General features: G+C 45.5%; 1 protein-coding gene and 1 pseudogene across 2 annotated transcripts; one reads left to right on the forward strand and one right to left on the reverse strand.

Annotated features, from left to right (window-relative positions):
* LOC141106799 (uncharacterized) overlaps window positions 1-23,535 on the forward strand; it is a 262,881-nt pseudogene that overhangs the window by 225,176 nt on the left and 14,170 nt on the right.
* LOC141104825 (gastrula zinc finger protein XlCGF66.1-like) lies at window positions 3,717-10,363 on the reverse strand. 2 transcript variants are annotated; one of them, XM_073594598.1, is made up of 7 exons: window positions 10,261-10,363; window positions 8,067-8,175; window positions 7,440-7,574; window positions 6,205-6,426; window positions 5,910-6,128; window positions 5,619-5,754; window positions 3,717-5,432 (listed from the first exon to the last, which is right to left on the reverse strand). In XM_073594598.1, the coding sequence occupies exons 2-7, from the start codon at window positions 8,148-8,150 to the stop codon at window positions 4,537-4,539; spliced, it is 1,692 nt and encodes a 563-aa protein (XP_073450699.1). In that variant the 5' UTR covers window positions 8,151-8,175; window positions 10,261-10,363; the 3' UTR covers window positions 3,717-4,536. The 2 variants fall into 2 exon arrangements, with proteins under 2 accessions (XP_073450699.1, XP_073450700.1); XM_073594599.1 differs by lacking the exon at window positions 5,910-6,128.

Here is a 23,535-nt window from a genome sequence, read left to right on the forward strand (position 1 = left end):
TATATATATATATATATATATGTCTGTTTTATTGTGATATAAATGGACCAAGCCTGGGTATGCCCAATAGGCTCTGTTTTGTATCTCAACTTAAAACCCAATAAAAAGAATTTTCAAAAAAAAGTAATTGCCAGACCATTGTTCCTAATTTTTACGAACAGTCTACTGAATGGAATGGTACCAGCTGATTGGAGAAAAGCCAATGAGCACCAATATTTAAAAAAGGGCCGAGACACATCCCTGGGAATTACAGACCAGTTAGCCTAACATCAATAGTATGCAAGCTCTTGGAGGGGATAATAAGGAACTATATACAAGATTTTAGTAATAAGAACGGTATCATTAGCAGTGATCAGCATGGATTCATGAAGAATCGTTCTTGCCAAACCAATCTACTAACCTTCTATGAGGAGGTGAGTTGCCATCTAGATAAAGGAAGGCCCGTAGACATGGTGTATCTGGATTTTGCAAAAGCATTTGATACAGTTCCCCATAAACGTTTACTGTACAAAGTAAGGTCAGTTGGCATGGACCATAGGGTGAGTACATGGGTTGAAAGCTGGCTACAAGGGCGAGTTCAGAGGGTGGTGATAAATGGGGAGTACTCAGAATGGTCAGGGGTGGGTAGTGGGGTCCCCCAGGGTTCTGTGTTGGGACCAATCCTATATATTGTGTTCATAAACGATCTGGAAGATGGGGTAAATAGTTCAATCTCTGTATTTGCAGATGATACTAAGCTAAGCAGGGCAAGAACTTCTCCGCAGGATGTGGAAACCTTGCAAGAAGATCTGAACAAATTAATGGGGTGGGCAACTACATGGCAAATGAGGTTCAATGTGGAAAAATGTAAAAATGCATTTGGGTGGCAGAAATATGAATGCAATCTATACACTGGGGGGAGAACCTCTGGGGGATCTAGGATGGAAAAGGACCTGGGGGTCCTAGTAGATGATAGGCTCAGCAATGGCATGCAATGCCAAGCTGCTGCTAACAAAGGAAACAATATTGGCATTAAAAAGGGGATCAACTCCAGAGATAAAACGATAATTCTCCCGCTCTACAAGACTCTGGTCCGGCCGCACCTGGAGTATGCTGTCCAGTTCTGGGCACCAGTCCTCAGGAAGGATGTACTGGAACTGGAGAAAGTCAAGGGAAGGGCAACAAAACTAATAAAGGGTCTGGAGGATCTTAGTTATGAGGAAAGGTTGCGAGCTCTGAACTTATTCTCTCTGGAGAAGAGACGCTTGAGAGGGGATATGATTTCAATATACAAATACCGTACTGGTGACCCCACAATAGTTAGAAAACTTTTCTGCAAAAGGGAATTTAATAAGACACGCGGCCACTCACTAAAATTAGAAGAAAAGAGGTTTAACCTTAAACTGCGTGAAGGGTTTCTTTACTGTAAGAGCGGTTAGGATGTAGAATTCCCTTCCACAGGCGGTGGTCTCAGGGTGGGGCATCGATAGTTTCAAGAAACTATTAGATAAGCACCTGAATGACCACAACATACAGGGATATATAATGTAATACTGACATATAATCACACACATAGGTTGGACTTGATGGACTTGTGTCTTTTTTCAACCTTGCCTACTACGTAACTATGTAACTGGGACAGGGTCTTTTAGAGGATACCAGAGGCTATAGCCCACTACCCACTGATTATGGCCCACGTCTGCTTCTCCCAGTCAGAGAATGGAAAAGTGCTCAGTTCAGCCTCTGATCCCATGGAGAGATCAGATCATTCTCTAATGATGGGCAACTATGTGAGGAACGTTGAGAGCGAGGCTTGGATTAATTCTCGAATAAAGACAATAAAGCTTCCCTTCTGGAGTGGATGGAAAGGTGTACAATTAATCTTGTACAGGTTAATGGTTAGAGGGAATATGGTGGACCTCCTACAGACTGGGTTGGAGACGCTCCTCCACTTGGGACAGAAATATTTATCAACAACCTCCCTCAAGAAATCTAATGAAGATAAATGAATTTTACTTTTACAGACAGCTGGAACATTATATGAGTTTTGTCTTATGATGACATATCTAGTGGACAGGTTACACAATTGAAAGCCAAACACCAGAAGACGGCATGCGTAATGTACTTTGTGTATCCAGGGCTGTGGACTGTTTCCGGACTGTCTGGGTGTCAGGGCTGGGCTCAGCCCTTCCTTCTCTGAGCTGGCCGCTCAGCTGTCGGCTAATTGCCAGCTCCCATCTCTCTCCACAGTCACTCAGCTGTTGATGATATCCTGCTCTTCAGTCCTGCCTACTTAAGCCATCCAGCCCAGAGGATCTCTGCCTTCGCCTTGGTCAACATCACAGAGACCATCCTGTTAAATGACTTGCTTGGCTGACATCCCTTCTGGCTCCAGATCCTGCTTGCTGTTTTACTACGCTCATCTCCGACGCCCTGACGTTTGGCTTGTCTGACTATTTGCTCCGGGTTCCTGAACTCTGGCTATGTTTTGACTACGTTTGTTCTTTTTACTTTTATTAAACAAGTGTGATTTAACTGTACTTCTGTCTGATTCATGGTTTCTGACACTTTGATTAGTCAAAGCATTGTCAGGATGGGCAGTGACCTAAGTCACCTTGGCTTGTCTAGGTGACTAGCTGTTAAATAGCTTACTGTTTATTTTTTATGTTGGCTGTTCCTTAGCTATGTTTGCATAATGTGATTAAGCTCTTACCTAATTTTGCGAGGTACTGTATATATTTTGTGTGAGGTTACAATAAAGTCAGTTCCAGTTTGCACCTAAGCTAGTGTCATCTAGTTCTTAGGCGCAATATTCAGCTATAATACCTAGTTCCAGATTGGAGGAAGCTGTATCTTGATGGGAGGCACCCAGGCTGGGTGCCGGAGGGTCGTCACAATACTCTATGTAGTTAGAAAGACCAACTAATAATTGGAAATTCCAGATAATATCTTTATTAACTACTCGGTTATATAGGAATTCAAAGTCTGACACAAAATGGCCTGTTAGCCCAGGAATCATCAAAGGCCCAGAACATTATCCAAGGGATTCCACAGTACAGTAAAACCTTGGATTGCGAGCATAATTTGTTCCGGAAGCATGCTTATAATCCAAAGCACTCATATATCAAAGCGAATTTCCCCATAAGAAATAATGGAAACTCAGATGATTCGTTCCACAACCATTTATTCATAGGTCTTTCAGTTTATAGTCCATATAAAAAGATCATAGCAATGTGATAGGTTGTGTAAGCATAAAATGTCCATCCTCAAATGGAACCACAAGGGGATTAGAAACAAAATCCAGTAGGAGCTACAGAGCATACAAGAAAAGAGAGGGCGCCTTAATGTGTAGCAATATGGTTACATTTAATGAAGGTCCAACATTTAGCAATTCACATGGCTGATGATTAAAACTGGCACACCTAAGTATGCAGGCACCCGGGGTAAAGCTGTCCACAAAGACCGTCCTCCACACCGCCGGCTCTCACTGCTGTCAGTCTGCATGAGGCAAAAAGGAAGTTCTGGACAGCCACACTCCGAAATATAGCTTTTTTTTGTAAAAAGTCCAACAGCTACAAGCCATAGCAAAAAAATGGGACAAACGAGCTGATGCGTTTCACACTTAACAGTGCTTAGTCATCCACATGAGCTATGACTAAGCACTGTTAAGTGTGAAACGCGTCAGCTCGTTTGTCCCATTTTTTGCTGTGTCTTGTATCTGTTGGACTTTTTACAAATAAAGGCTAAGTTCCAGAGTGTGGCTGTCCAGAACTTCCTTTTTTGCCTCATATTGCTATATGCTTAGCCGGCACCTGATGTTCCAGTTACGAGGAGAGTTCTATATCCACATTTCCACCTGGAGCGGTGATCCCCTTTCCTTCCCCTATTGTTCCTCGCTGTCAGTCTGCAATCGTGACCGGGAGGACTACCCTGCAGTAGAGCGATCTGAAAGCGAGGCTTGAAGGGCTCGTGGAAGGGATGACGTTGATGGCGGTGCGGAGGATGATGAGTTGCTAAATGTTGTACCTTCATTAAATGTAACCATATTGCTACACTGAGAGGCGCCTCCCTTCTCTCTTATACTCAGTTGTGACTTGACGCTACTTGTATATCAAGACATCGCTTGTATATCAAGTCAAAATTTATGAAAAAATTTTGCTTGTCTTGTAAAACGCTCTCAAACCAAGTTCCTCTCAAACCAAGGTTTTACTGTATATTGTTCTGTCTGTGGCATCTGTTGACTATTTGCCAGGATTGGTGGAGTCTTCTATGAACTTTATGTGCACCAAAACTGGGGACCAGGAGGAACAAAACAAGAAAGAGAATAGAAAAATAAAAAGACGACGGGCCACCTCCTCAGCTGAGTTCTCACGTCCATCTTCATTGCCATTCCTTTGGTGGTGGCCATTTCCATTTTGTTGGTGTGGCCTTCTCTTCTTCTTGCCTTGTTTTGGGCATTCCTTTCCTCAAATACCCTTGTAGCAATGACTTTTCCACATCTACCGGACTTCTTCACTGTTTTAAAAATTTCCAAATTCCTGTGTTCCTCAGTGGATTTCAAAAATACCGCTTGTCGGCCCGGTGAGACCTCTGATGTTTGGTAAGATGGGCCTTCTGGGAAAAACACCTCCCACACTCAGAGCAGGAATACGGCTTCTTGCCGGTGTGCAATATCTGATGTCTAGAAAGCTTGGCCTTGACTGAAAAAGATTTCCCGCACTCAGGGCAGGAATACGGCCTCTCCCCGGTGTGAGACCTTTGATGGACAACTAGGTCTGATTTTTGTGCATAACATTTCCCGCACTCGTGGCAGGAATACGGCTTCTCTCCTGTGTGAAATCGCTGATGTCTGGAAAGATGGGACTTCTGCGAAAAAAATCTCCCGCACTCGGGGCAAGAATATGGGCTCTCCCCTGTGTGAGATCTCTGATGGATAACAAGGTGCGATTTCTGTGAAAAACATTTCCCGCACTCGTTGCAAGAATAGGGGCTCTCCCCCGTGTGAGATCTTAGATGTATAACAAGGTGTGATTTCTGTGAAAAACGCTTCCCGCACTCAGGGCAGGAATAGGGCCTCTCCCCCGTGTGAGATTTGTAATGTATGACGAGTTCTGATTTTAAAAAAAAACATTTCCCGCACTCGGAACAGGGTAGAAGTGTCTCACCTTTGTGAGGTTCCTGATGTGCAGTAAGATTTAATACAAAGCTAAAACTTTCCCCACATTCAGGACAGGAAAATGTCTTCTCCCCCTGAATCCCGGCACCATCCCTCACAGTACGAGGTTGCTCAGAGTCAGAGGGATTCCATGGTCTATCCACACTGTGAAGTCCACCATCCATAGTGGAGCTCATTGTCTTTTCTCCTCCACAATCTCCTGTGATGTCCTCATCTTCTATTCTACAACCTGGAGATAAAGTGAGACGATCCTTTGAGGGTTTCTCCATGGCGTGTCCTGGAAAAATATAAAAACATCATCAATAGATATGAGAGGGTTAGTTCACTTCCATCAAGATTCCATCTGGATCAGGTAGATATGAGTGAGCAGATGTTCTCTGTGGATGTCCTATATCTCCGACCAATCAGTCAATCAGTGTGCAGTAACAGAACAGAGATAAGAGAAGAATATATTATGGGTCACCTGTGCTGATCTCTGTAGGAGTGTCCTCCTCTATGGATGTCCTCATCATTCCAGCCTCCTCCATATATTGCTGATCATCCCTCACATACGTCTCTTCTACTTCACCCTCAACTTTCATGTTCATCAGATTTTCACCCTAAACCAACAGAATGGCAGAAAATAACATCTGTAACATAGAAGTATTTATGATGTGAGATCACATAGAAAATATCATCTTGTAGAGTCCACACATCGTCTCCACATGTCAGAGTGTTCAATCACTTTATGTTCCTGACCCTCAACTACACCTACCTGATGAGTGTGAGGGATGGTGTGACCTTCCTGTGTGGAATCCCGGGAATACAGAGGACGGGGACATCTCTCTGGTGGCTTTCTATTATTAAGTGGCACTACCTTGTCCTTGTAGAGATCTTTGTGTTCTTCAGAAAGCTCCTTCATCACCCCATACTCCCCATCCTCCTCTTTAAACTCTTCTTTAACAACAATATTATAATCCCCGAAGTTTCCACTCTAAATGGATAAAACATTTACTGTAACATACATACTTTTGTAGAAATCATAACGTCAATAATTGTTGATCATCCACCTTATTGTGTTGTGCATAGTTGTGATCCTCCTGTGCAGACACCTGGGAATACAGAGGACGGGGACATCTCTCTGGTGGGTTTCCGTAGCTGGATGACTCCACCATGGTGTCCTGGTACAGATCTTTATGCCCTTTTAGAAACTTCTCCATCACCCCATTCTCATCATCCTCCTTTTTTATCTCGACTTTAACATCAACTTTAGAATCTCTCAGGTTTCCACTCTGAATATATAATAAAAATAAAATCAATTGTAACAATGCAGATAATGTACAGATCTTAATGATACTATCAGCAGTGGCGTCTCCAGCTTTCATATTTAGGGGGGCACATGGGGGGACAGGGACAAAAATAGGGGGGCAATATAAAATGCAAATATATAGATAGATCGATCTATCTATCTATCTATCTATCTATCTATCTATCTATCTATCTATCTATCTATCTATCTATCTATCTATCTATCTATCTATCTATCTATCTTTTATCTATCCTGGGGCCCTTTACCCCTTTACTACGATCCCACAATGGCCCTTTCACATGTTCTGCAGTGAGCTCCCTTCCTACTGTATTGGGGCCCCCCCAGGGTGACAGAGAACAATAGATATATGTCACCAGCATACCAAGAAAATATAAGGGTCCAAAGCAGTGGGAGAACTATCAGGGTTGCAAAGGTTGTCTTGCCACCGGGCCCTGGTGTTCTGCCACTGTGGGGTTCCCCAGCCTCCTCTTGCTGTCCTGCCCCTGGTCTGGCATCTCTTGGAATTTACAGGCTCGTTCTCCTGTCCTAAGGATGGGAGAAATCAGTCTGTTTTTTCAGTAACTGAGAGTCCTGGTGGAGTCCTTCCTGCAACTCGCTCTTCTCCCTGCCAATGAGGATGCAGGGGAAGGAGCAGATCGGACGGCCGTGGTTGTGTGAGCGCTCGCATTATGCAGTGTCAGCGAGCAGAGGGGGGGATCACACGCAGGAGCTGACTGGGGACGTTCTCCCTCTCAATAGAGACTGTGTTACCCCAGCAGTGGCCCGAGTAAGATGCGGCACATCCGATATGAATACAAACAAAAAGAAATTGCCTTTTTGTAAAAAAAGGTAAAAAAGGGGGGGGCACATGGTGGGGCCCAGCATAATGTTGGGGGGGTCAGGGCCCCCTCTGGCCCCCCCCTAGGGTCGCCACTGACTATCAGTGATTCCTTGTCTGTTACTGGATAATGTCCCAGAATTCCCGGCACCGCTCACCTCTCCTGTCAGCAGCTCCATCATCTTCTTGGTGACTTCTAGAATCTTCTGCATGTTGTGTCTCTCAGGCTTTAGGGAGTCACATGGAGGCACTGTGATGGTCATATGATCACCTGACTTCACAAGAGGAAATCTCTGTATTGAGGAACCAATAGGAATATCATGTTAGAATCCCAGAATCCTCCTCACCTCTCCAGTCAGGTCCGTGTTTTATTAATAGAGATAAGAGTGATGTCATGTGACCTCCCAGAATCCTCCTCACCTCTCCGGTCAGGTCCGTGTTTTATTAATAGAGATAAGAGTGATGTCATGTGACCTCCCAGAATCCTCCTCACCTCTCCGGTCAGGTCTGTGTTTTATTAATAGAGATAATAGTGATGTCATGTGACCTCCCAGAATCCTCCTCACCTCTCCGGTCAGGTCCGTGTTTTATTAATAGAGATAAGAGTGATGTCATGTGACCTCCCAGAATCCTCCTCACCTCTCCGGTCAGGTCTGTGTTTTATTAATAGAGATAAGAGTGATGTCATGTGACCTCCCAGAATCCTTCTCACCTCTCCGGTCAGGTCTGTGTTTTATTAATAGAGATAAGAGTGATGTCATGTGACCTCCCAGAATCCTCCTCACCTCTCCGGTCAGCAGGTAGATGATCTCCAGGGTGAGATTTAGTATCTTCTCAGTCATGTGACTTCGGTCCTCCTCCATCCTCATTGGTTATGTAATCTATACAGGTTTCCTGTAGACCAATAAGAGAGAATTATCTGGACTGTACTGGTTGTACAATATTAGGATGGGGATGTATGGGAGATAATATGAGGGTTTCTATCATGTAAAAATGACTTACATTGGCCTTCTGGATTCAAAATTTCATTTTCTGTGTAAAGTTCTTTTTTTTTTAGATTTTTATGTTTGCTTAGTTTTTGGTCTGCTGGCAAAGAAAGCTGAATTGGATCTCCTTTCTATCTAAAAGAAGCCCCCTATCCCCTGTTGTTGTCAGATCCCACCATGCTGCCACCAATACGTAACAACCTTGTCAGATCCCGGCCACCTTCACCAATTTGTGAGAAATGGCTGGTCAGGTCTAACCCCGCTGCCACCAATACGTGACGCACGCAGGGCATAAATCATATCATGCTGTCTCAGATACACGCTCAGCCCCATCCTGCACAAAAAAAATCCAGCTCGCAGGACAACAATCTTGGTGCCAGCAGACTGAAAGCGATCGACACTGAGGTTAAACAAAAAACACAGTCACTGTCAGCGCTAATAGGCCTTCCAAGGTGAGGAGTAACAGATGTCAGATAAAACGGTGGTGTGGAAGGTATATATGGTATCCCAGAACTAGGTGGATGCAGCCTTCCTCAGATGGGGTAATCCAAAAGGAACTACAAGAAAAACAGAAATGGAAGCAGAAATTTCTAGCTCTGAGGAAGGGAGTGCGCCCCCCGAAACGCGTTAGCTGTACCCCGTGTTCTGTGCATGTCAATGCACTGTGTTTATGGCCTTATGCCAGTTGCATTTTGTGAGTACCCACTTTTATACAAAAATTTCTTCTTATTAAATTATCTCTGGTAATGCACTAGGTGTGTGCGACTTCCATTTTTGTTTTTCTTGACACTGAGGTTAACTATGCAGTTATCCTGTTACAACGCCACACAGCTGCCACCACGTTTCATCCGACAAACAAAGCTCAATATCTAAGATAAAAATGAAGACTTTAAAGAAATGTCTGTAATACACTCTGTCATTTCAGAGATTTACAAAGACCTCCATTGTCGCTGTAATGAGTCCTGTACCGTATTCTGTAGTACTGAGGAGATCAGCGGGAGGAACCACAGAGTTCTGTGGAGGACCAGGAGGACATTGGCTCTCCTCGTTCATGCCGGCTCCTGAAGAAGACTTCAGCCGGCATTGGAGCTCCATGTTCCTGTACCATATCCCATACCCTGTACTCTGTTGGGAAGGATATCAGCAGGAGGAAGGACAGAGCTCTATGAAGGACCAGGAGATCCGCACTCTCCGGTCATGACGGTTTCTGAAGAAGACTTCAGCCGGCATTAGAGCTCCGTGTTCCTGTACTGTTTCCCATACCCTGTCTTGTAATGGTGAGGATATCAGCTGGCGGAGCCATGGAGTTCTGTGTAAGATCAGGAGATCAGCACTCCCCAGTAGTGTCGGTTCCTGAAGAAGACTTCACCTGGCATTGCAGTTACATGTTCCTGTACCGTATCCCATACCCTGTCCTGTGTTGGGAAGGATATCAGCAGGAGGAAGCACAGATCTCTGTGAAGGACCAGGAGATCGTCACTTTCCGGTCATGACGGTTTCTGAAGAAGACTTCAGCCAGCATTAGAGCTCCGTGTTCCTGTACTGTTTCCCATACCATGTCTTGTAATGGTGAGGATATCAGCTGGCGGAGCCATGGAGTTCTGTGTAAGATCAGGAGATCGGCACTCCCCAGTAGTGTCGTTCCTGAAGAAGACTTCAGCCGACATCAGAGCTCTGTTCAGAGAGGTAGGACTTTACCTTTACAGGGAAAATTATTATTTGGGATTGAGGTTTGGTGACAATGTGATCAGTTAAACCCACTTATGTTTTATGCCACCGTTACTGTTCTTTTATATCAGTGTTTTCACTTCAATACGGGAAATCATCTGAAATCTGAGGAAACACAGAGGGTGATGGAAACACTTTGGGCAGATAAATAGTATATTGTCTGTGTGTACATCAGACTGAAAAGAGGGACAATTAAAGGACAGGTCAAGTTGGAGTCCCAAAAAGGGACAGTGATGAGAGCTATAATAAAATAATATCTTATTACCTCCTCTGCTGCCAGTTGCAGCAATATCTTCTCTGTAATTCCTGGAACACGGAACTTATAGTCTGTTCCTTATATCACTTCCTGTCTATAGCTGACTTTACTTCCTGTCTTCCATAGAGACTTCCTGTCTGGGTAGACTGGAAAGCACCACCTTGTGGAGCTCAGAGGAACTGCAACCCCATCTTGTAGTGCGAACACGTCCTTGTGCTGTGTGTGTATGTACTCATCGGAATGAGTGCAGGGATTTTGATCTAAAAGATTTTGCTGTAAAATTACTGATTTTGATATTTGCTTGTTGTAATTAGCTTCTTTTTTTGCCATGTAGAGATGTTTAAGCAAGTTATCTGAAAAGAAAAATCTACTGTGGTGAAAACCTTCCCATGTGTCTTTGCAATTCTTGTGCCCCCCACCACCAGAAGCCCTCTAGTAAACCAATAAATTTGTGTCCACCCTACAAAGTCAGACTTCCTGCCTTTACTTGTGGGTTGGCAGGCTGGCATCCATCGTGAAAACATCCCATGTCCTTGGAGAACAGGGGTTTTCTGACCCAAAGGCCGATTTGGAAATCCATCATGTTAGAGAGGGTCTTGCCTTGGGGGTCAGACATATGGGATGGTCCCAGGACTGAGTCTCTTTGTCCCACGCTGCCAGGATGTTGAGCTGCAATGATCTGGAGTGAGATCTCACTGGGCATATGGCATAGCCCCAAGACCATCATTTAGACAAACAGCAAGGGCTTTTTCCTGTGTCTGAAGAGCCCAGACATAGACGTGGAAGAACAGGAGTTTCTCTTGAGGTAGAAAGATCCTGAACAGAGCTGTATCTAATGTCAGGCCCAAGAACTCTAGTATTTCAGATGGGTCCAGCAATGACTTCCTGTAGCTGAGAATCCAATCAAAGCTATGCAGAGTCTTCTCTGTCTGTTGGATGTTAGCTAACAGGGACTTGGAGGTCCAGTCCTTGAAGAGGACATCATCCAAACACACCACAACATGAATACCCTGAGCACAGAGCAGAGACAATATGTGGGGAGACAGAATGCTCCAGTGAGGCAGATAGATAGTAATGTGTAAGTACACATCTCAAATGTCTATTGAGGCCATAAAATTCCTCAGAAGGAGGGAGGTAACGACTGACCACAATGGGAATGCCAGAGGAGGGCACTAGGCTGGATACAAGGGTAACAGGTGTGCACCGGTGATGCTGAAGATCCAGGTCTATATCCAAGTAGGTAACAGTAAGTGAAAGCTGAGCCCGGTCAACCATGAAAATCAGTGAAACCTCCTAGAGTAAAATGCCCTAAGTGGTACCATGTACCATGAGGGGCTATTCATGTCCCAAGGACAGAGGGCTTCCCGAGAAAGGGAGTGGAGGCCAATAAGAGGAACAGGTCCAGAACCTACGTTACCATGTGGACTGGAACAAAGGGTCCAGCAGTGGGAAGAGCCCTGGGAACTGGGGAAGATGCAGTAGCTTCTGAATGTGGTAGTAGATAAAAAGGAGCAATTGAAAGGGGTTCCCTGAGACAAGGGATTTGCCTGGGGGGACAAAAGTGAAGCTTTTCACAAACTACTCAAAAACCCACCAGGATGCACAATCAGCCCCCCACCACCACCACATGTAGAAAGAATGTAGAGTAGGGATGAGCTTAACACAAATCTTTTGGCTTTCTTTTGGTGGTCTTTACTCACCACTGGGGCTTATTATTTTTTGCTAAACAAACAAAAAAAGACCCAAACATTTTGAATTTTTTTTTCTTATTTTTTGTTATAAAATGTTGCACATAAGTATTTTTCTCCTTCACTGATGTGCACTGATAGGCTGCACTGTTGGGCACTGTTGAGATAGCACTGATGGGAACTGATAAGGAAGCACTGATGGGCAGAGCACTGATGAGGCAGCACTGATGGGCTCTGATGAGGAAGCAATGATGAGTCTACACTGATATGCGGCACTGATGAGCTGTGATATGTGGCAATGATAGGCTGCAATGTTGGGCACTGTTAAGACAGCACTGATGGGAACTGATGAGGAAGCACTGATGGGCAGGGCCCTGATGAGGCAGCACTTATGGGCACTGATGGGCACTGATGAGGAAGCAATGATGAGTCTACACTGATATGCGGCACTGATGAGCTGTAATATGTGGCACTGATAGGCTGCACTGATGGGCACTGATGAGGAAGCACTGATGGGCACTGATGAGGAAGCACTGATGGGCAGGGCACTGATGAGGCAGCACTGATGGGCACTGATGAGGAAGCACTGATGGGCTCTGATGAGGAAGCAATGATGAGTCTACACTGATATGTGGCACTGATGAGCTGTGATATGCGGCACTGATAGGCTGCACTGATGGGCACTGATAGGCTGCACCGATGGGCACTGATAGGCAGCACTGATAGGCGGCACTGATGAGGAGGCACTGATAGGTAGCATTGATGGGCACTGATAGGCAGCTCTGATGGGTACTGATTGGTACTTATGTGGCTACACTGATAATCAGTGTCCTGATTATCAGTGTAGATGTCCCCTGTGAGAATCGCCGGTTACCGGCTCTCTTCTCCTCTTGCTGTCAAAGCACGCAAGGAGAAGACTGACGATAACTGGCAAGTCTGTTTACACTGTGATTGGACACAGGTGATCACATGGTAAAGGGCTGCTGTGATTGTCCCTATTCCTCAATCTGTGTCCTGGGGGCAGGGCCAGATTAAGAGCAACATGGGCCTGGTGCTAAGGATTTTGGTGGGCCTTTTTATGGAAATAAATAAAATGAAAACGCAAACAATTTTTGTTAAATTTAAATTAAAAAGAGAGATTGGGGTGTGAGAGAGTGGTTAAGAGAGAGAGAGGGGGGGGGGGGTGATAGCGAGATGGGGGGTTGAAAGAGAGGGGATGAGAGGGAGGGGGAAAGAGAGAGAAAGGGGGTGAATGAGAGAGAGGGGGTGAGAGAGAGAGGGGACAAGAGAGAGGGGGTGAGAGAGAGAGGGGACAAGAGAGAGGGGGTGAGAGAGAGAGGGGACAAGAGAGAGGGGGTGAGAGAGAGAGGGGACAAGAGAGAGGGGGTGAGAGAGAGAGGGGACAAGAGAGAGGGGGTGAGAGAGAGAGGGGACAAGAGAGAGGGGGTGAGAAAAAGGGGAATAGAGAGAGGGTGAAAGAGAGAGAGGGTGGTAAGGGGTGAAGGGGGTGAGAGAGAGAGAACAGGGTGAAAGAGAGGGGATGAGAGAGAGAGGGGGTGAGGGGGTGAGAGCGAGAGGGGGGTGAGAGTGAGGGGGTGAGTCTGTGGAAGGCACAGCATAGTACATAACACGGGGGGGGGGGGGGGGGGGAATAGCACAGTACATTACATGGTTGGCACAACACATTACATGGTGGATACATGGATACAGCACATTTAATGGTAAGCAAAGCACAGTACATTACATGGTGGGCACAGCACATTACACAGTTGGCACTGCCTAATACAGCACATTACAAGGTAGGCACAGTTCATTATATGGTGGGCACAGCACATGATATGGTTGGTACTGCACAACACAGAACATTGCATGGTGGGCACAACACAGCACATGCACACGGTGGGCACAGGACCTTATATGATGGGCACAGCACATGACATTGCGGGCACAGCTGAGCACATTACATGGTGGGCACTGCACATTACAAGTGGGCACTGAACAGCACATTATATGGTGGGCACACAGCATATTATATGGTGGGCACTGCACATGGCATGGTGGGCACTGCACAGCACATGACAAGGTGGGTACTGCATGACAACACATGACATGGTGGGCACTGCACGACACAGCACAGCACATTACATTGTGAGCACAGCCCATTAAATGGTGGACACAGCACATGACATGGTGAGCCCCACACAACCCATTCCATTGTGGGTACTGCACGGCACATGCCATGGTGGACAATGTACAGCACATTACATGGTGAGTACAGCACATTAGATGGTAGGCACTGCATGGTGCAGCACATGACATGGTGGGCATAACACAGCACATGACATAGTGGGCACAACACAGCACATGACATGGTGGACACTGCACAGCAATTTACATGGTGGGCACTGCACATGACATGGTGGGCCCTGCATGGCACAGCACATTACATGGTGGGTACAGCGCATTACATGGTGGGCACTGCATGGCACAGTACATTACATGGTGGGTACAGCGCATTACATGGTGGGCACTGCATGGCACAGTACATTACATGGTGGGTACAGCGCATTACATGGTGGGCACTGCATGGCACAGCACATGACGTGGTGGGCACAGCGCATTACATGGTGGGCACAGCACATTACATGGTGGGCACTGCATGGCACAGCACATTACATGGTGGGTACTGCATGGCATAGCAGATTTCATGGTGGGCAATGCAACTGCACATTACATGTTAGGAACTGCACATGACATGGTGGGCACTGCTGAACAGCACAGTACATTACACAGTGGGCACAACACACTACATGCTGGGCACAACACATGGCAGGGTGGGCACAGCACATGACATGGTGGGAACTGCACATGACATGGTGGGCACTGCATGGCACATCACATGACATGGTGGGCACTTCAAATTACATGGTGGGCACTGCAAGGCACAGCACGACATAGGGGGCACTGCACATCACATGAAGGGCAATGCAATGCACAGCACATGACATGGTGGGCACTGCACATTACATGGAGGGCACTGCAATGTACAGCATATGACATACTGGACACAGCACATTACATGGGGGGCACTGCATGGGACAGCACATTACATGGTGAGCACAACACATTACATGGTGGGCACTGCATGGCATAGCAGATTTCATGGTGGGCAATGCAACTGCACATTACATGTTAGGAACTGCACATGACATGGTGGGCACTGCTGAACAGCACAGTACATTACACAGTGGGCACAACACACTACATGCTGGGCACAACACATGGCAGGGTGGGCACAGCACATGGCATGGTGGGAACTGCACATGACATGGTGGGCACTGCATGGCACAGCGCATTACATGGTGGGCACTGCACATTACATGGTGGGATCACTGCATGGCACAGCACATGACATTGTGGACACTGCAAATTACATAGCGGGCATTGCAAGGCACAGCACATGACATGGTGGGCACTGCACATTACATGGGGGGGCACTGAATGGCACAGCCCATGACATGGTGGGCATTGCACATGACATGGTGGGCACTGGATGGCACATCACATGACATGGTGGGCACTGCACATTACATGGCGGGCACAGTGCATGACATGGTGGGCACTGCATGGCACATCACATGACATGGTGGGCACTTCAAATTACATGGAGGGCACTGCAATGTACAGAATATGACATACTGGACACAGCACATTACATGGGGGGCATGGGACAGCACATTACATGGTGGGCACAGCACATTACATGGTGGGCACTGCATGGCATAGCAGATTTCATGGTGGGCAATGCAACTGCACATTACATGTTAGGAACTGCACATGACATGGTGGGCACTGCTGAACAGCACAGTACATTACACAGTGGGCACAACACACTACATGCTGGGCACAACACATGGCAGGGTGGGCACAGCACATGACATGGTGGGAACTGCACATGACATGGTGGGCACTTCAAATTACATGGTGGGCACTGCAAGGCACAGCACGACATAGGGGGCACTGCACATCACATGAAGGGCAATGCAATGCACATGGTGGGCACTGCACATTACATAGTGAGCACTGCAATGTACAGCACATGACATACTGGACACAGCACATTACATGGGGGGCACTGCATGGGACAGCACATTACATGGTGGGCACAAGAGAGCACATGGGGGGAAGCTGGCAGTCTGTCCCCTAGCACAATAATTACACAACATCTCCCTAACAAATGTACTGACCTTATCATAACAGTATGGGAGATGTCCTTCCTCCCGGGCTCCTGCTGGATAGGAGAACATCAGCGCCCCTCCCCCAGACACCTCCCTGACACTGAGTGTGAGTGGAACAGATCCTGTGATAGGAGTCAGGAGGCATCCACAGAGACAGGACTGGGCTGCACTGACACTTGTCTCCTCCATGTGAGCACAGAGGGCTGCTCTTCCTTCAGGCACACAGATATCGATAAGCCACTGCCATGGGCCTATATTGAGGGAGGGGCCTGGAGCTGCAGCTCCACCAGCCCCTATGTTAATCCGGCCCTGCCTGGGGGGTGCGCAGGGGGGTAGGGTAGGGTTCTGGGAGAACGTCAAGTCCTACCAGTAGGACCCCACTGCCACCATACTTTTACAGCGCTGATTTTAAAGATTTACATGTGAGTGTATCTCTTATTTTAAATAAATTTGGTACTTGTTTTATGGAATTACACTATGTGGCCTTTTTCCTTCCAGCCTTACACCATTGCTATCTGCTTCTCAACATCATCCTGAGGGACATACTAGTCCATGGTTTATCCTCGGATTTCCATCTTTACCACCCTTCCAGAACATCTACCATCACCCACCACTCAAGCCTGCTTTGACCCAATTGGGAGTATGTCCTCTCGGGTCCACTAGATCCGGTAAGCCTTTTCATTGTCGGTGGTGGTGTGCTTCTTTTGTCTTCACTCCAGATGTCACGCATCTATTGATTTGTTCCTCACATGAAGTCACTTAATTTATATGGACCATTAGCTTTCATGAGTCTTATAAACATGGAGGACTTTCTTCTAAGTTTCCCTTAGATGTTTTCACCACTAGTTGGACTACATTGTCCTTATGTTGGACTTTTAAGTAATTACACAGACAACCAATGATGTCACTGACCCTATTCACTTACATGCCATTGTTGGACAATCCCTTGCCCTAGCCTAGAAAATTGCCTTTATTGTGTAGCAAAATCCCGGGGCTCCTCGAGGCCTAATGGTGACCTCCAAAGTTAGGGACAGCTGACATCATTCAGTGTAGAGTGGGTTGTTAGGCATGTCAAGTGTAATGCCAAGATGAAAAGGTGGGCGCCAGACACTTTTTTTGAATGCAAAGAGATTTATTGTCTCTTAAACAGAACTGTGGGAGAGAAGGTTAGGGCCAGGACACCCTTAGGTAGATGCAAATGTAAATAGCAGGCTCCGAGACTTTTATAGGTAGACAGCTATACAGGTGAAGGCCTCCAGCCAGATACCACTTCTGTATAGGTAGGACCGCTGTCTCCTATGGCAACCATCTTGTAGCAGTTAACAATTTGCAACACGAACAGTTCTTAGTTTACTCCACCATCACTCCTTGTGGGTCTTCACTCAACGAGCTCCCAGTCTCTCTCTTATAGACCCCTCATCTCTCCATAATGTGGACCTGTCACGCACCATTCCTATTACAAGGGATGTTTACATTCCTTGTAATAGGAATAAAAGTGATAAAAAAAAAGGAAAGAGAAAGTGTAAAAATAAAAAAAGAAAGTAAAATAAACAATAAAAAAAAACAAAAACTTAAAGCGCCCAGTCCCCGTGCGCTCGATCTGATGCGGGTCAGTGACAGGAAGTGACGTCAACGGTTACCCAGAAGCCTCTACGCGTTCCACATACACACATGCGTCATCAGGAAGCTGACACATGCGTCAGCAGGCTTCCTTTAACCATTGACGTCACTTCCTGTCACTGATCCGCATCAGATCGAGGCTTGGAGCGCACGCCGATTCCTGTAAACGAATACGGCAGAGCTAAACCCTAAAACAAACTGCTGGAAAGACTCTTTGAATGGTTATATTGAACTAGCACATTTTGGATCAGCGCAATTACACTTTCATATACATAAATTTTCCCTATTATAACATAGGATTTTTTAACGGCAGCAGATCACAATTTGAGTTCAAGTTCATTATTATTATTTTGGATTAACACTTGCGCCGGTGACACAAAGTTTTTATTTTTTCACATTGTATTTGCGCAGTGGTTTTTCAAACACAATTCTTTGGGGAAAAAAAAATCCACTTTTTTAAAATGTTATTGCAAAAAAAAAACCCCCCACAAAACATAACTCAATTCTTTTATAAAATATAAAAGATGATGTCGCGCCGAGTGAATAGATACCAAACATGTCACGCTTTAAAATTGCAAAAACAAAGTAAATTTTACTATCTATAGGCGACGCTTGAAAAGCTTTTACAGACTAACACTTAAGATGGACAGAGAAGGTCTGGTGCTGGAATTATGATCTGATGTTCACGGTGATACCTCACATGTGTGGGACAATCACTGTTTGCGTGCCTTTGCATTTGCCTTTGCGCGCTAGCACGTGGCACTTTATTATTATTTTTATTTATTTATTTTTATTTATTTATTTATTTTTTTTTTTATTTGTTCTTTTTTTTTTTTACACTGCTCTTTTTTTTTTTTTAATCACTTTTATTGCTGTCACAAAAAACATAAACATCCTTGTGACAGCGATAGGCATGTGACGGGCACTCTTTATTGAGGGATCCGGAGTCAATAAGACCCCCAAATCCCTCCTTGGCAGTTGAAAGCTTTCAAAAAACACCAGGATGGGCGTTTTTGAATACTTTCGTTTTTCAAAAAAAATGGTGACCATTTGCATCGAGGTAAATTGGAAGTGATGTCAAGTCATTGCTTCTGGGTTACCATAGCGGAGACCCGATCAAAGCCAATTCTGGCTTTGTATGGGTCTCCGACTAGCCGGTGGACGTGCCAGCTAGTAGCTCGGGTCTCTCGGTGGGACAAGAGACCTCTCCCGTGTGGCTAGCTGATTGTTATTACAAGAGAGCCGACCGTCGGCTCTAAAAAAAACGGTACCGGGGTGATGCTTGCCGCTGCATATCCTCCCATTACAACCACTAGACGTCACATGACATACGTACCAGGTACATGATTTGGTGGCAAGTGGTTAATGGAGTCGAAAAATGGTGTCTTTGCTTTGGCTTAAACTTTAAAAAAAAATAGTAAGAGTACTATGTACCCCTTACTTATTCGCAAGGGGGGGGGGGACAAAATAAATCTGGGTGCCTCCTTATTTATAAAGGGGGGCTTCCAGATTCCGATAGGTCCCCCACTCACAGACCAGCACAGCTACTGGGCCAGGGTTGTGGAGAAGAGGCCCTTGTCCTCATCAACATGGAGACAAGGTGCTCTGCAAGGAGGGTTCCCCATGGCAATGTACTTCCCTCATGTTGAGGGTATGGTATAATTCAGGGGGGGTGCACTCTCATTCCCCCCCCTTTTTTGGCCTGACTGGCTGCATGCTCCGATTAGGATCTGATATAGATTTGGGGGGGGGGGGGGGGTTGCACATACTTATTTTTTGGGGGATTTCTCCTGTTAAAATCCATACCAGACCTGAAGGATCTAGTATTGTTTAAAAAATCCTTACCTCATTTTTTTGTTTTTTTTGCCTGGGGTCTCCCATAAAATTCATACCAGACTTCAAAGGCCTGGTATAAATTGTAGGGGAACCCCCACGCTGCTTTCTTTACATGGACAGGGCAAAAATTGAATAACACTCCTAAAGCCACATCCGTATGTAATTGAACTGGAGAAGGGAAAAGATAAAGAGCCACAAGGCCCTAATTCGGACTTTACAGGCACGATGAACAATGGTATAGTACAAAAATAGATTTTATTCACAATGAATTACTTCAAACAGGTCAAGTTAAAAAGAATTTAAAACATACAATAGACATATGATAATTGGTAAATGTCTAGTGTAAAAAAAAGTGTTAACACCAAATGGACAGCAGTGAGCCCCTGTGCCTCAACGCGTTTCGCTATTTTGCTTCGTCAGGACACAGTTGGAGGTAGTTGAGAAGAACAGGTCCCACTTGTCAGCATAGAATTGTCTGCACATGGAGAGCTCCCAGATGATCACCAGAGATATACCTTGTAAGGCAGGAGGTAGTTTCTTACTAACACCAGCGACCGCATATGGGGCTGATGGCGTAGAAATATATGAGTGTAAATATACACTCGTATGGTTCACCGGGGGAGGAGGGAGACAGACGTAAGGATCCAGATCATGACAAGGAGAATAATAGGTAAGGAAAGGGTAGAATAAGCAACACCTTTCCACCTGTTTCCAGTCCACAATAACAGGGACTTCAACAGCAATCCATCTGGACAAATATATGTTCCTTTGAGGCTGGATATATCAAACTCTTCTAAATCTGCCTGCAATCAGTATGACCATGTAGACTCCATAAATATATTGCAACACGCCATAGTGACGTGAGGTTCAGTATCTCCCCCCGGGAACACGCAGACCACGGACAGGGGTTCCCTTCATCCATACCAGACTCTCATTCTATATGACCTCTACACACAAAAGGTTGATGCTTGGGTTTCCCATAATTTATATCAGGCCCTTTAGGTCTGGTATGAATTTAAAGGAGGACTCAATGCAAAAAAAAAGCAAAATAAAAAAGAAACTCTAAAGTTTATACCAGATCCTTTGGGAAGGGGGAACAACGTGCAAAAATAAAATAAAAGAAGCATGAGGCCCCCCCAAAAAGATTCACACCAGACCCTTGTCCGAGAATGAAGCCTGGCAAGCAAGGAAAAGGAGGATGAGGTCTCTTCTCCTGAACCATACCGGGCCACATACCCTCAACATGGGAGGTACCTTGCCAGGGTAAGGGCCCTGGCATAGCACCTTGTTCCCATGCTTATAAGGACAAGGGCCTATCTCCCACAACCCTGGCCTTGTGGTTGTGGGGGTCCGTCAGCAGGGGGTTCATCAGAACCTGGAAGCTCCTTTTACCAATAAGGAAGCACCTGGATATTGCCCACCATACAAATGAGTAAGGGGTAAATCTTAGACTAAGATTTGATGGCAGATCTTCTTTGTTATAGCTTAGAGATCAAATGGAGTTGTCCCCCACTGATAATATGCAGTTAGATGAAAGAGTCTGGCATCTACCTTTTGAAGAAGATATCAGCGGTTGTTTGACTGAATTTTAGTGTGAGACATCGAAGTTATATTTTTGAACTGGTGTGATATACTGAAGTTGACACTTTATATATTGTTATCAAAGGATTATGGATTGAGGGGAAAGAAGCTGCAGAGATTAATGTTTGTATAATATATTCTTATCCCTCTTGGTTGCGTGGGCCGTTGAGATGACTCCATCTATAAGGATATACAGTACATACGCACACAGCACAAGGCCGTGTTCCCACTTTGAGACGTTTCTCGGGGCTGCAGTTCCTCTGAACTCCACAAGGTGGAGATCTTCTCACTTCTACCCAGACAGGAAGTCTCTATGGCACACAGGAAGTGATGTCAGGTATAAATAGGAAGTGATGTGAGGAACAGATTTGATGTTCCGTGTTGGAGGAATTAGAGAGGAGACATTGGTGGAACTGGCAGCAGAGGAGGTAATAAGATTTGATTTTATCATAGCTCTTATCAATGTCCTTCTTGGGACCCCAAATTGATCTGTCCTTTAAATGACCATTTTTTCAGTCTGATATACTATTTATCTGCTCATAGTGTTTCTATCCCTCTCAGTACTTCCTCAGATTGTAAGTTATTTCCCGTACTGAAGTGAAAACACTGGTATAAAAGAAAAGTAATGGTGACATAAAACATAAGTGGGTGTAACTGATCACATTGTCACCAAACGTCAAACCTAAATAGAAGGTTTCCTTGTAAAGGTAAATTCTTACCTCTCTGAACGGAGCTCAGACTCTGGCTGAAGTCTTCTTCAGGAACTGACCAGGGAGTGCCGATCTCCTTGTCCTCCACAGAGCTCTGCGGTTCCTCCCGTTGATCTCTATGACATGGGCACAGGACACCATACAGGGACACAGTAGTGATATGGAGGTCAGTAGGAGAAAAAAAATCAACTGCGTACCAGGAGACAGAGCTGGCTTCTGAAGACTTCATCCTACATTTAGAGGGATATTTGGTGGCAGAGGTAGAAGAAGTGGTAATGATTTACCTTATCCTTTAGTAAAATACTTTTATTTGAGATTTGGGCTTCACTTCATTACATAAGACATCAAGGTTGCACCAGAAGTCGCACCGTTCAAAAATAATTAAACCTGATTTTAACTTGGGTAAAACTGTAGGTTCCGGCCATGTCCATCATCCACATCCAAGGTGTTGAAAATTGGCAGGTGGTACCCAGTGTCCAGATCTGAGGGAAATGGGCTCCTGACCTGGAGGTGTTCCAAGTTCTTTGCAAAAGTGGAGGGCGCTGGACATGGATCTTCTTGTGTCCAGATTCAAACACAAACTGGACAGGACTGTCACCAGGTCTAGGGGTCCTTGGGTCTTCATAGTGGATGCTCTAGTGCCTCCATGGGATCAGTTCAATCTGTTCTACACCTTTCACCCCTCAACAGCTCCCCCCTTGTCTGCTCCACAGGGTTGTGATGGAGGAAACTTTGGTGATCACACATAAGGGTGCTTAAATATTGGCTGCTAGAGATGAAGGAAACACTGAGCAGTGCAGACTAAATGTGTCTCCCCCTTGTGACAATTTCACAGAGCTGGACAAAGCCGAAAGTAACATTAACCCTCCTATTGACCCTCCATACATCCTTATACTATGATTGTACAACCAATACTGTCCAGTTAATTCTCTGTCATCTATCTACAGGGAAACCCGCATAGATCACATGACCACATCACTGAGGATGGAGGAGGACCGGAGTCACATGACTGAGAGGATACTAAACCTCACACTGGAGATCATCTACCTGCTGACCGGAGAGGTGAGGAGGATTCTGGGAGGTCACATGACATCACTCTTATCTCTATTAATAAAACACAGACCTGACCGGAGAGGTGAGGAGGATTCTGGGAGGTCACATGACATCACTCTTATCTCTATTAATAAAACACAGACCTGACCGGAGAGGTGAGGAGGATTCTGGGAGGTCACATGACACCACTCTTATCTCTATTAATAAAACACAGACCTGACCGGAGAGGTGAGGAGGATTCTGGGAGGTCACATGACACCACTCTTATCTCTATTAATAAAACACAGACCTGACCGGAGAGGTGAGGAGGATTCTGGGAGGTCACATGACATCACTCTTATCTCTATTAATAAAACACAGACCTGACCGGAGAGGTGAGGAGGATTCTGGGAGGTCACATGACATCACTCTTATCTCTATTAATAAAACACAGATCTGACCGGAGAGGTGAGGAGGATTCTGGGAGGTCACATGACATCACTCTTATCTCTATTAATAAAACACAGACCTGACCGGAGAGGTGAGGAGGATTCTGGGAGGTCACATGACATCACTCTT

This window comes from Aquarana catesbeiana, linkage group LG08 (assembly GCF_042186555.1).
Source record: "Aquarana catesbeiana isolate 2022-GZ linkage group LG08, ASM4218655v1, whole genome shotgun sequence".
Taxonomy (NCBI): domain Eukaryota; kingdom Metazoa; phylum Chordata; class Amphibia; order Anura; family Ranidae; genus Aquarana; species Aquarana catesbeiana.

Bases quoted from the DNA above. Each gene is read 5' to 3' on its own strand.
- LOC141104825 (XM_073594598.1), bottom strand. From the start codon at position 8,150: ATGAGGATGGAGGAGGACCGAAGTCACATGACTGAGAAGATACTAAAT. The intron at 6,427-7,439 runs GTGAGCGGTGCC...TTATATATTCAG, and splicing joins TGGAGCTGCTGACAGGAGAG to AGTGGAAACCTGAGAGATTC. The intron at 5,755-5,909 runs GTAGGTGTAGTT...CTGTTGGTTTAG, and splicing joins CCATCCCTCACACTCATCAG to GGTGAAAATCTGATGAACAT.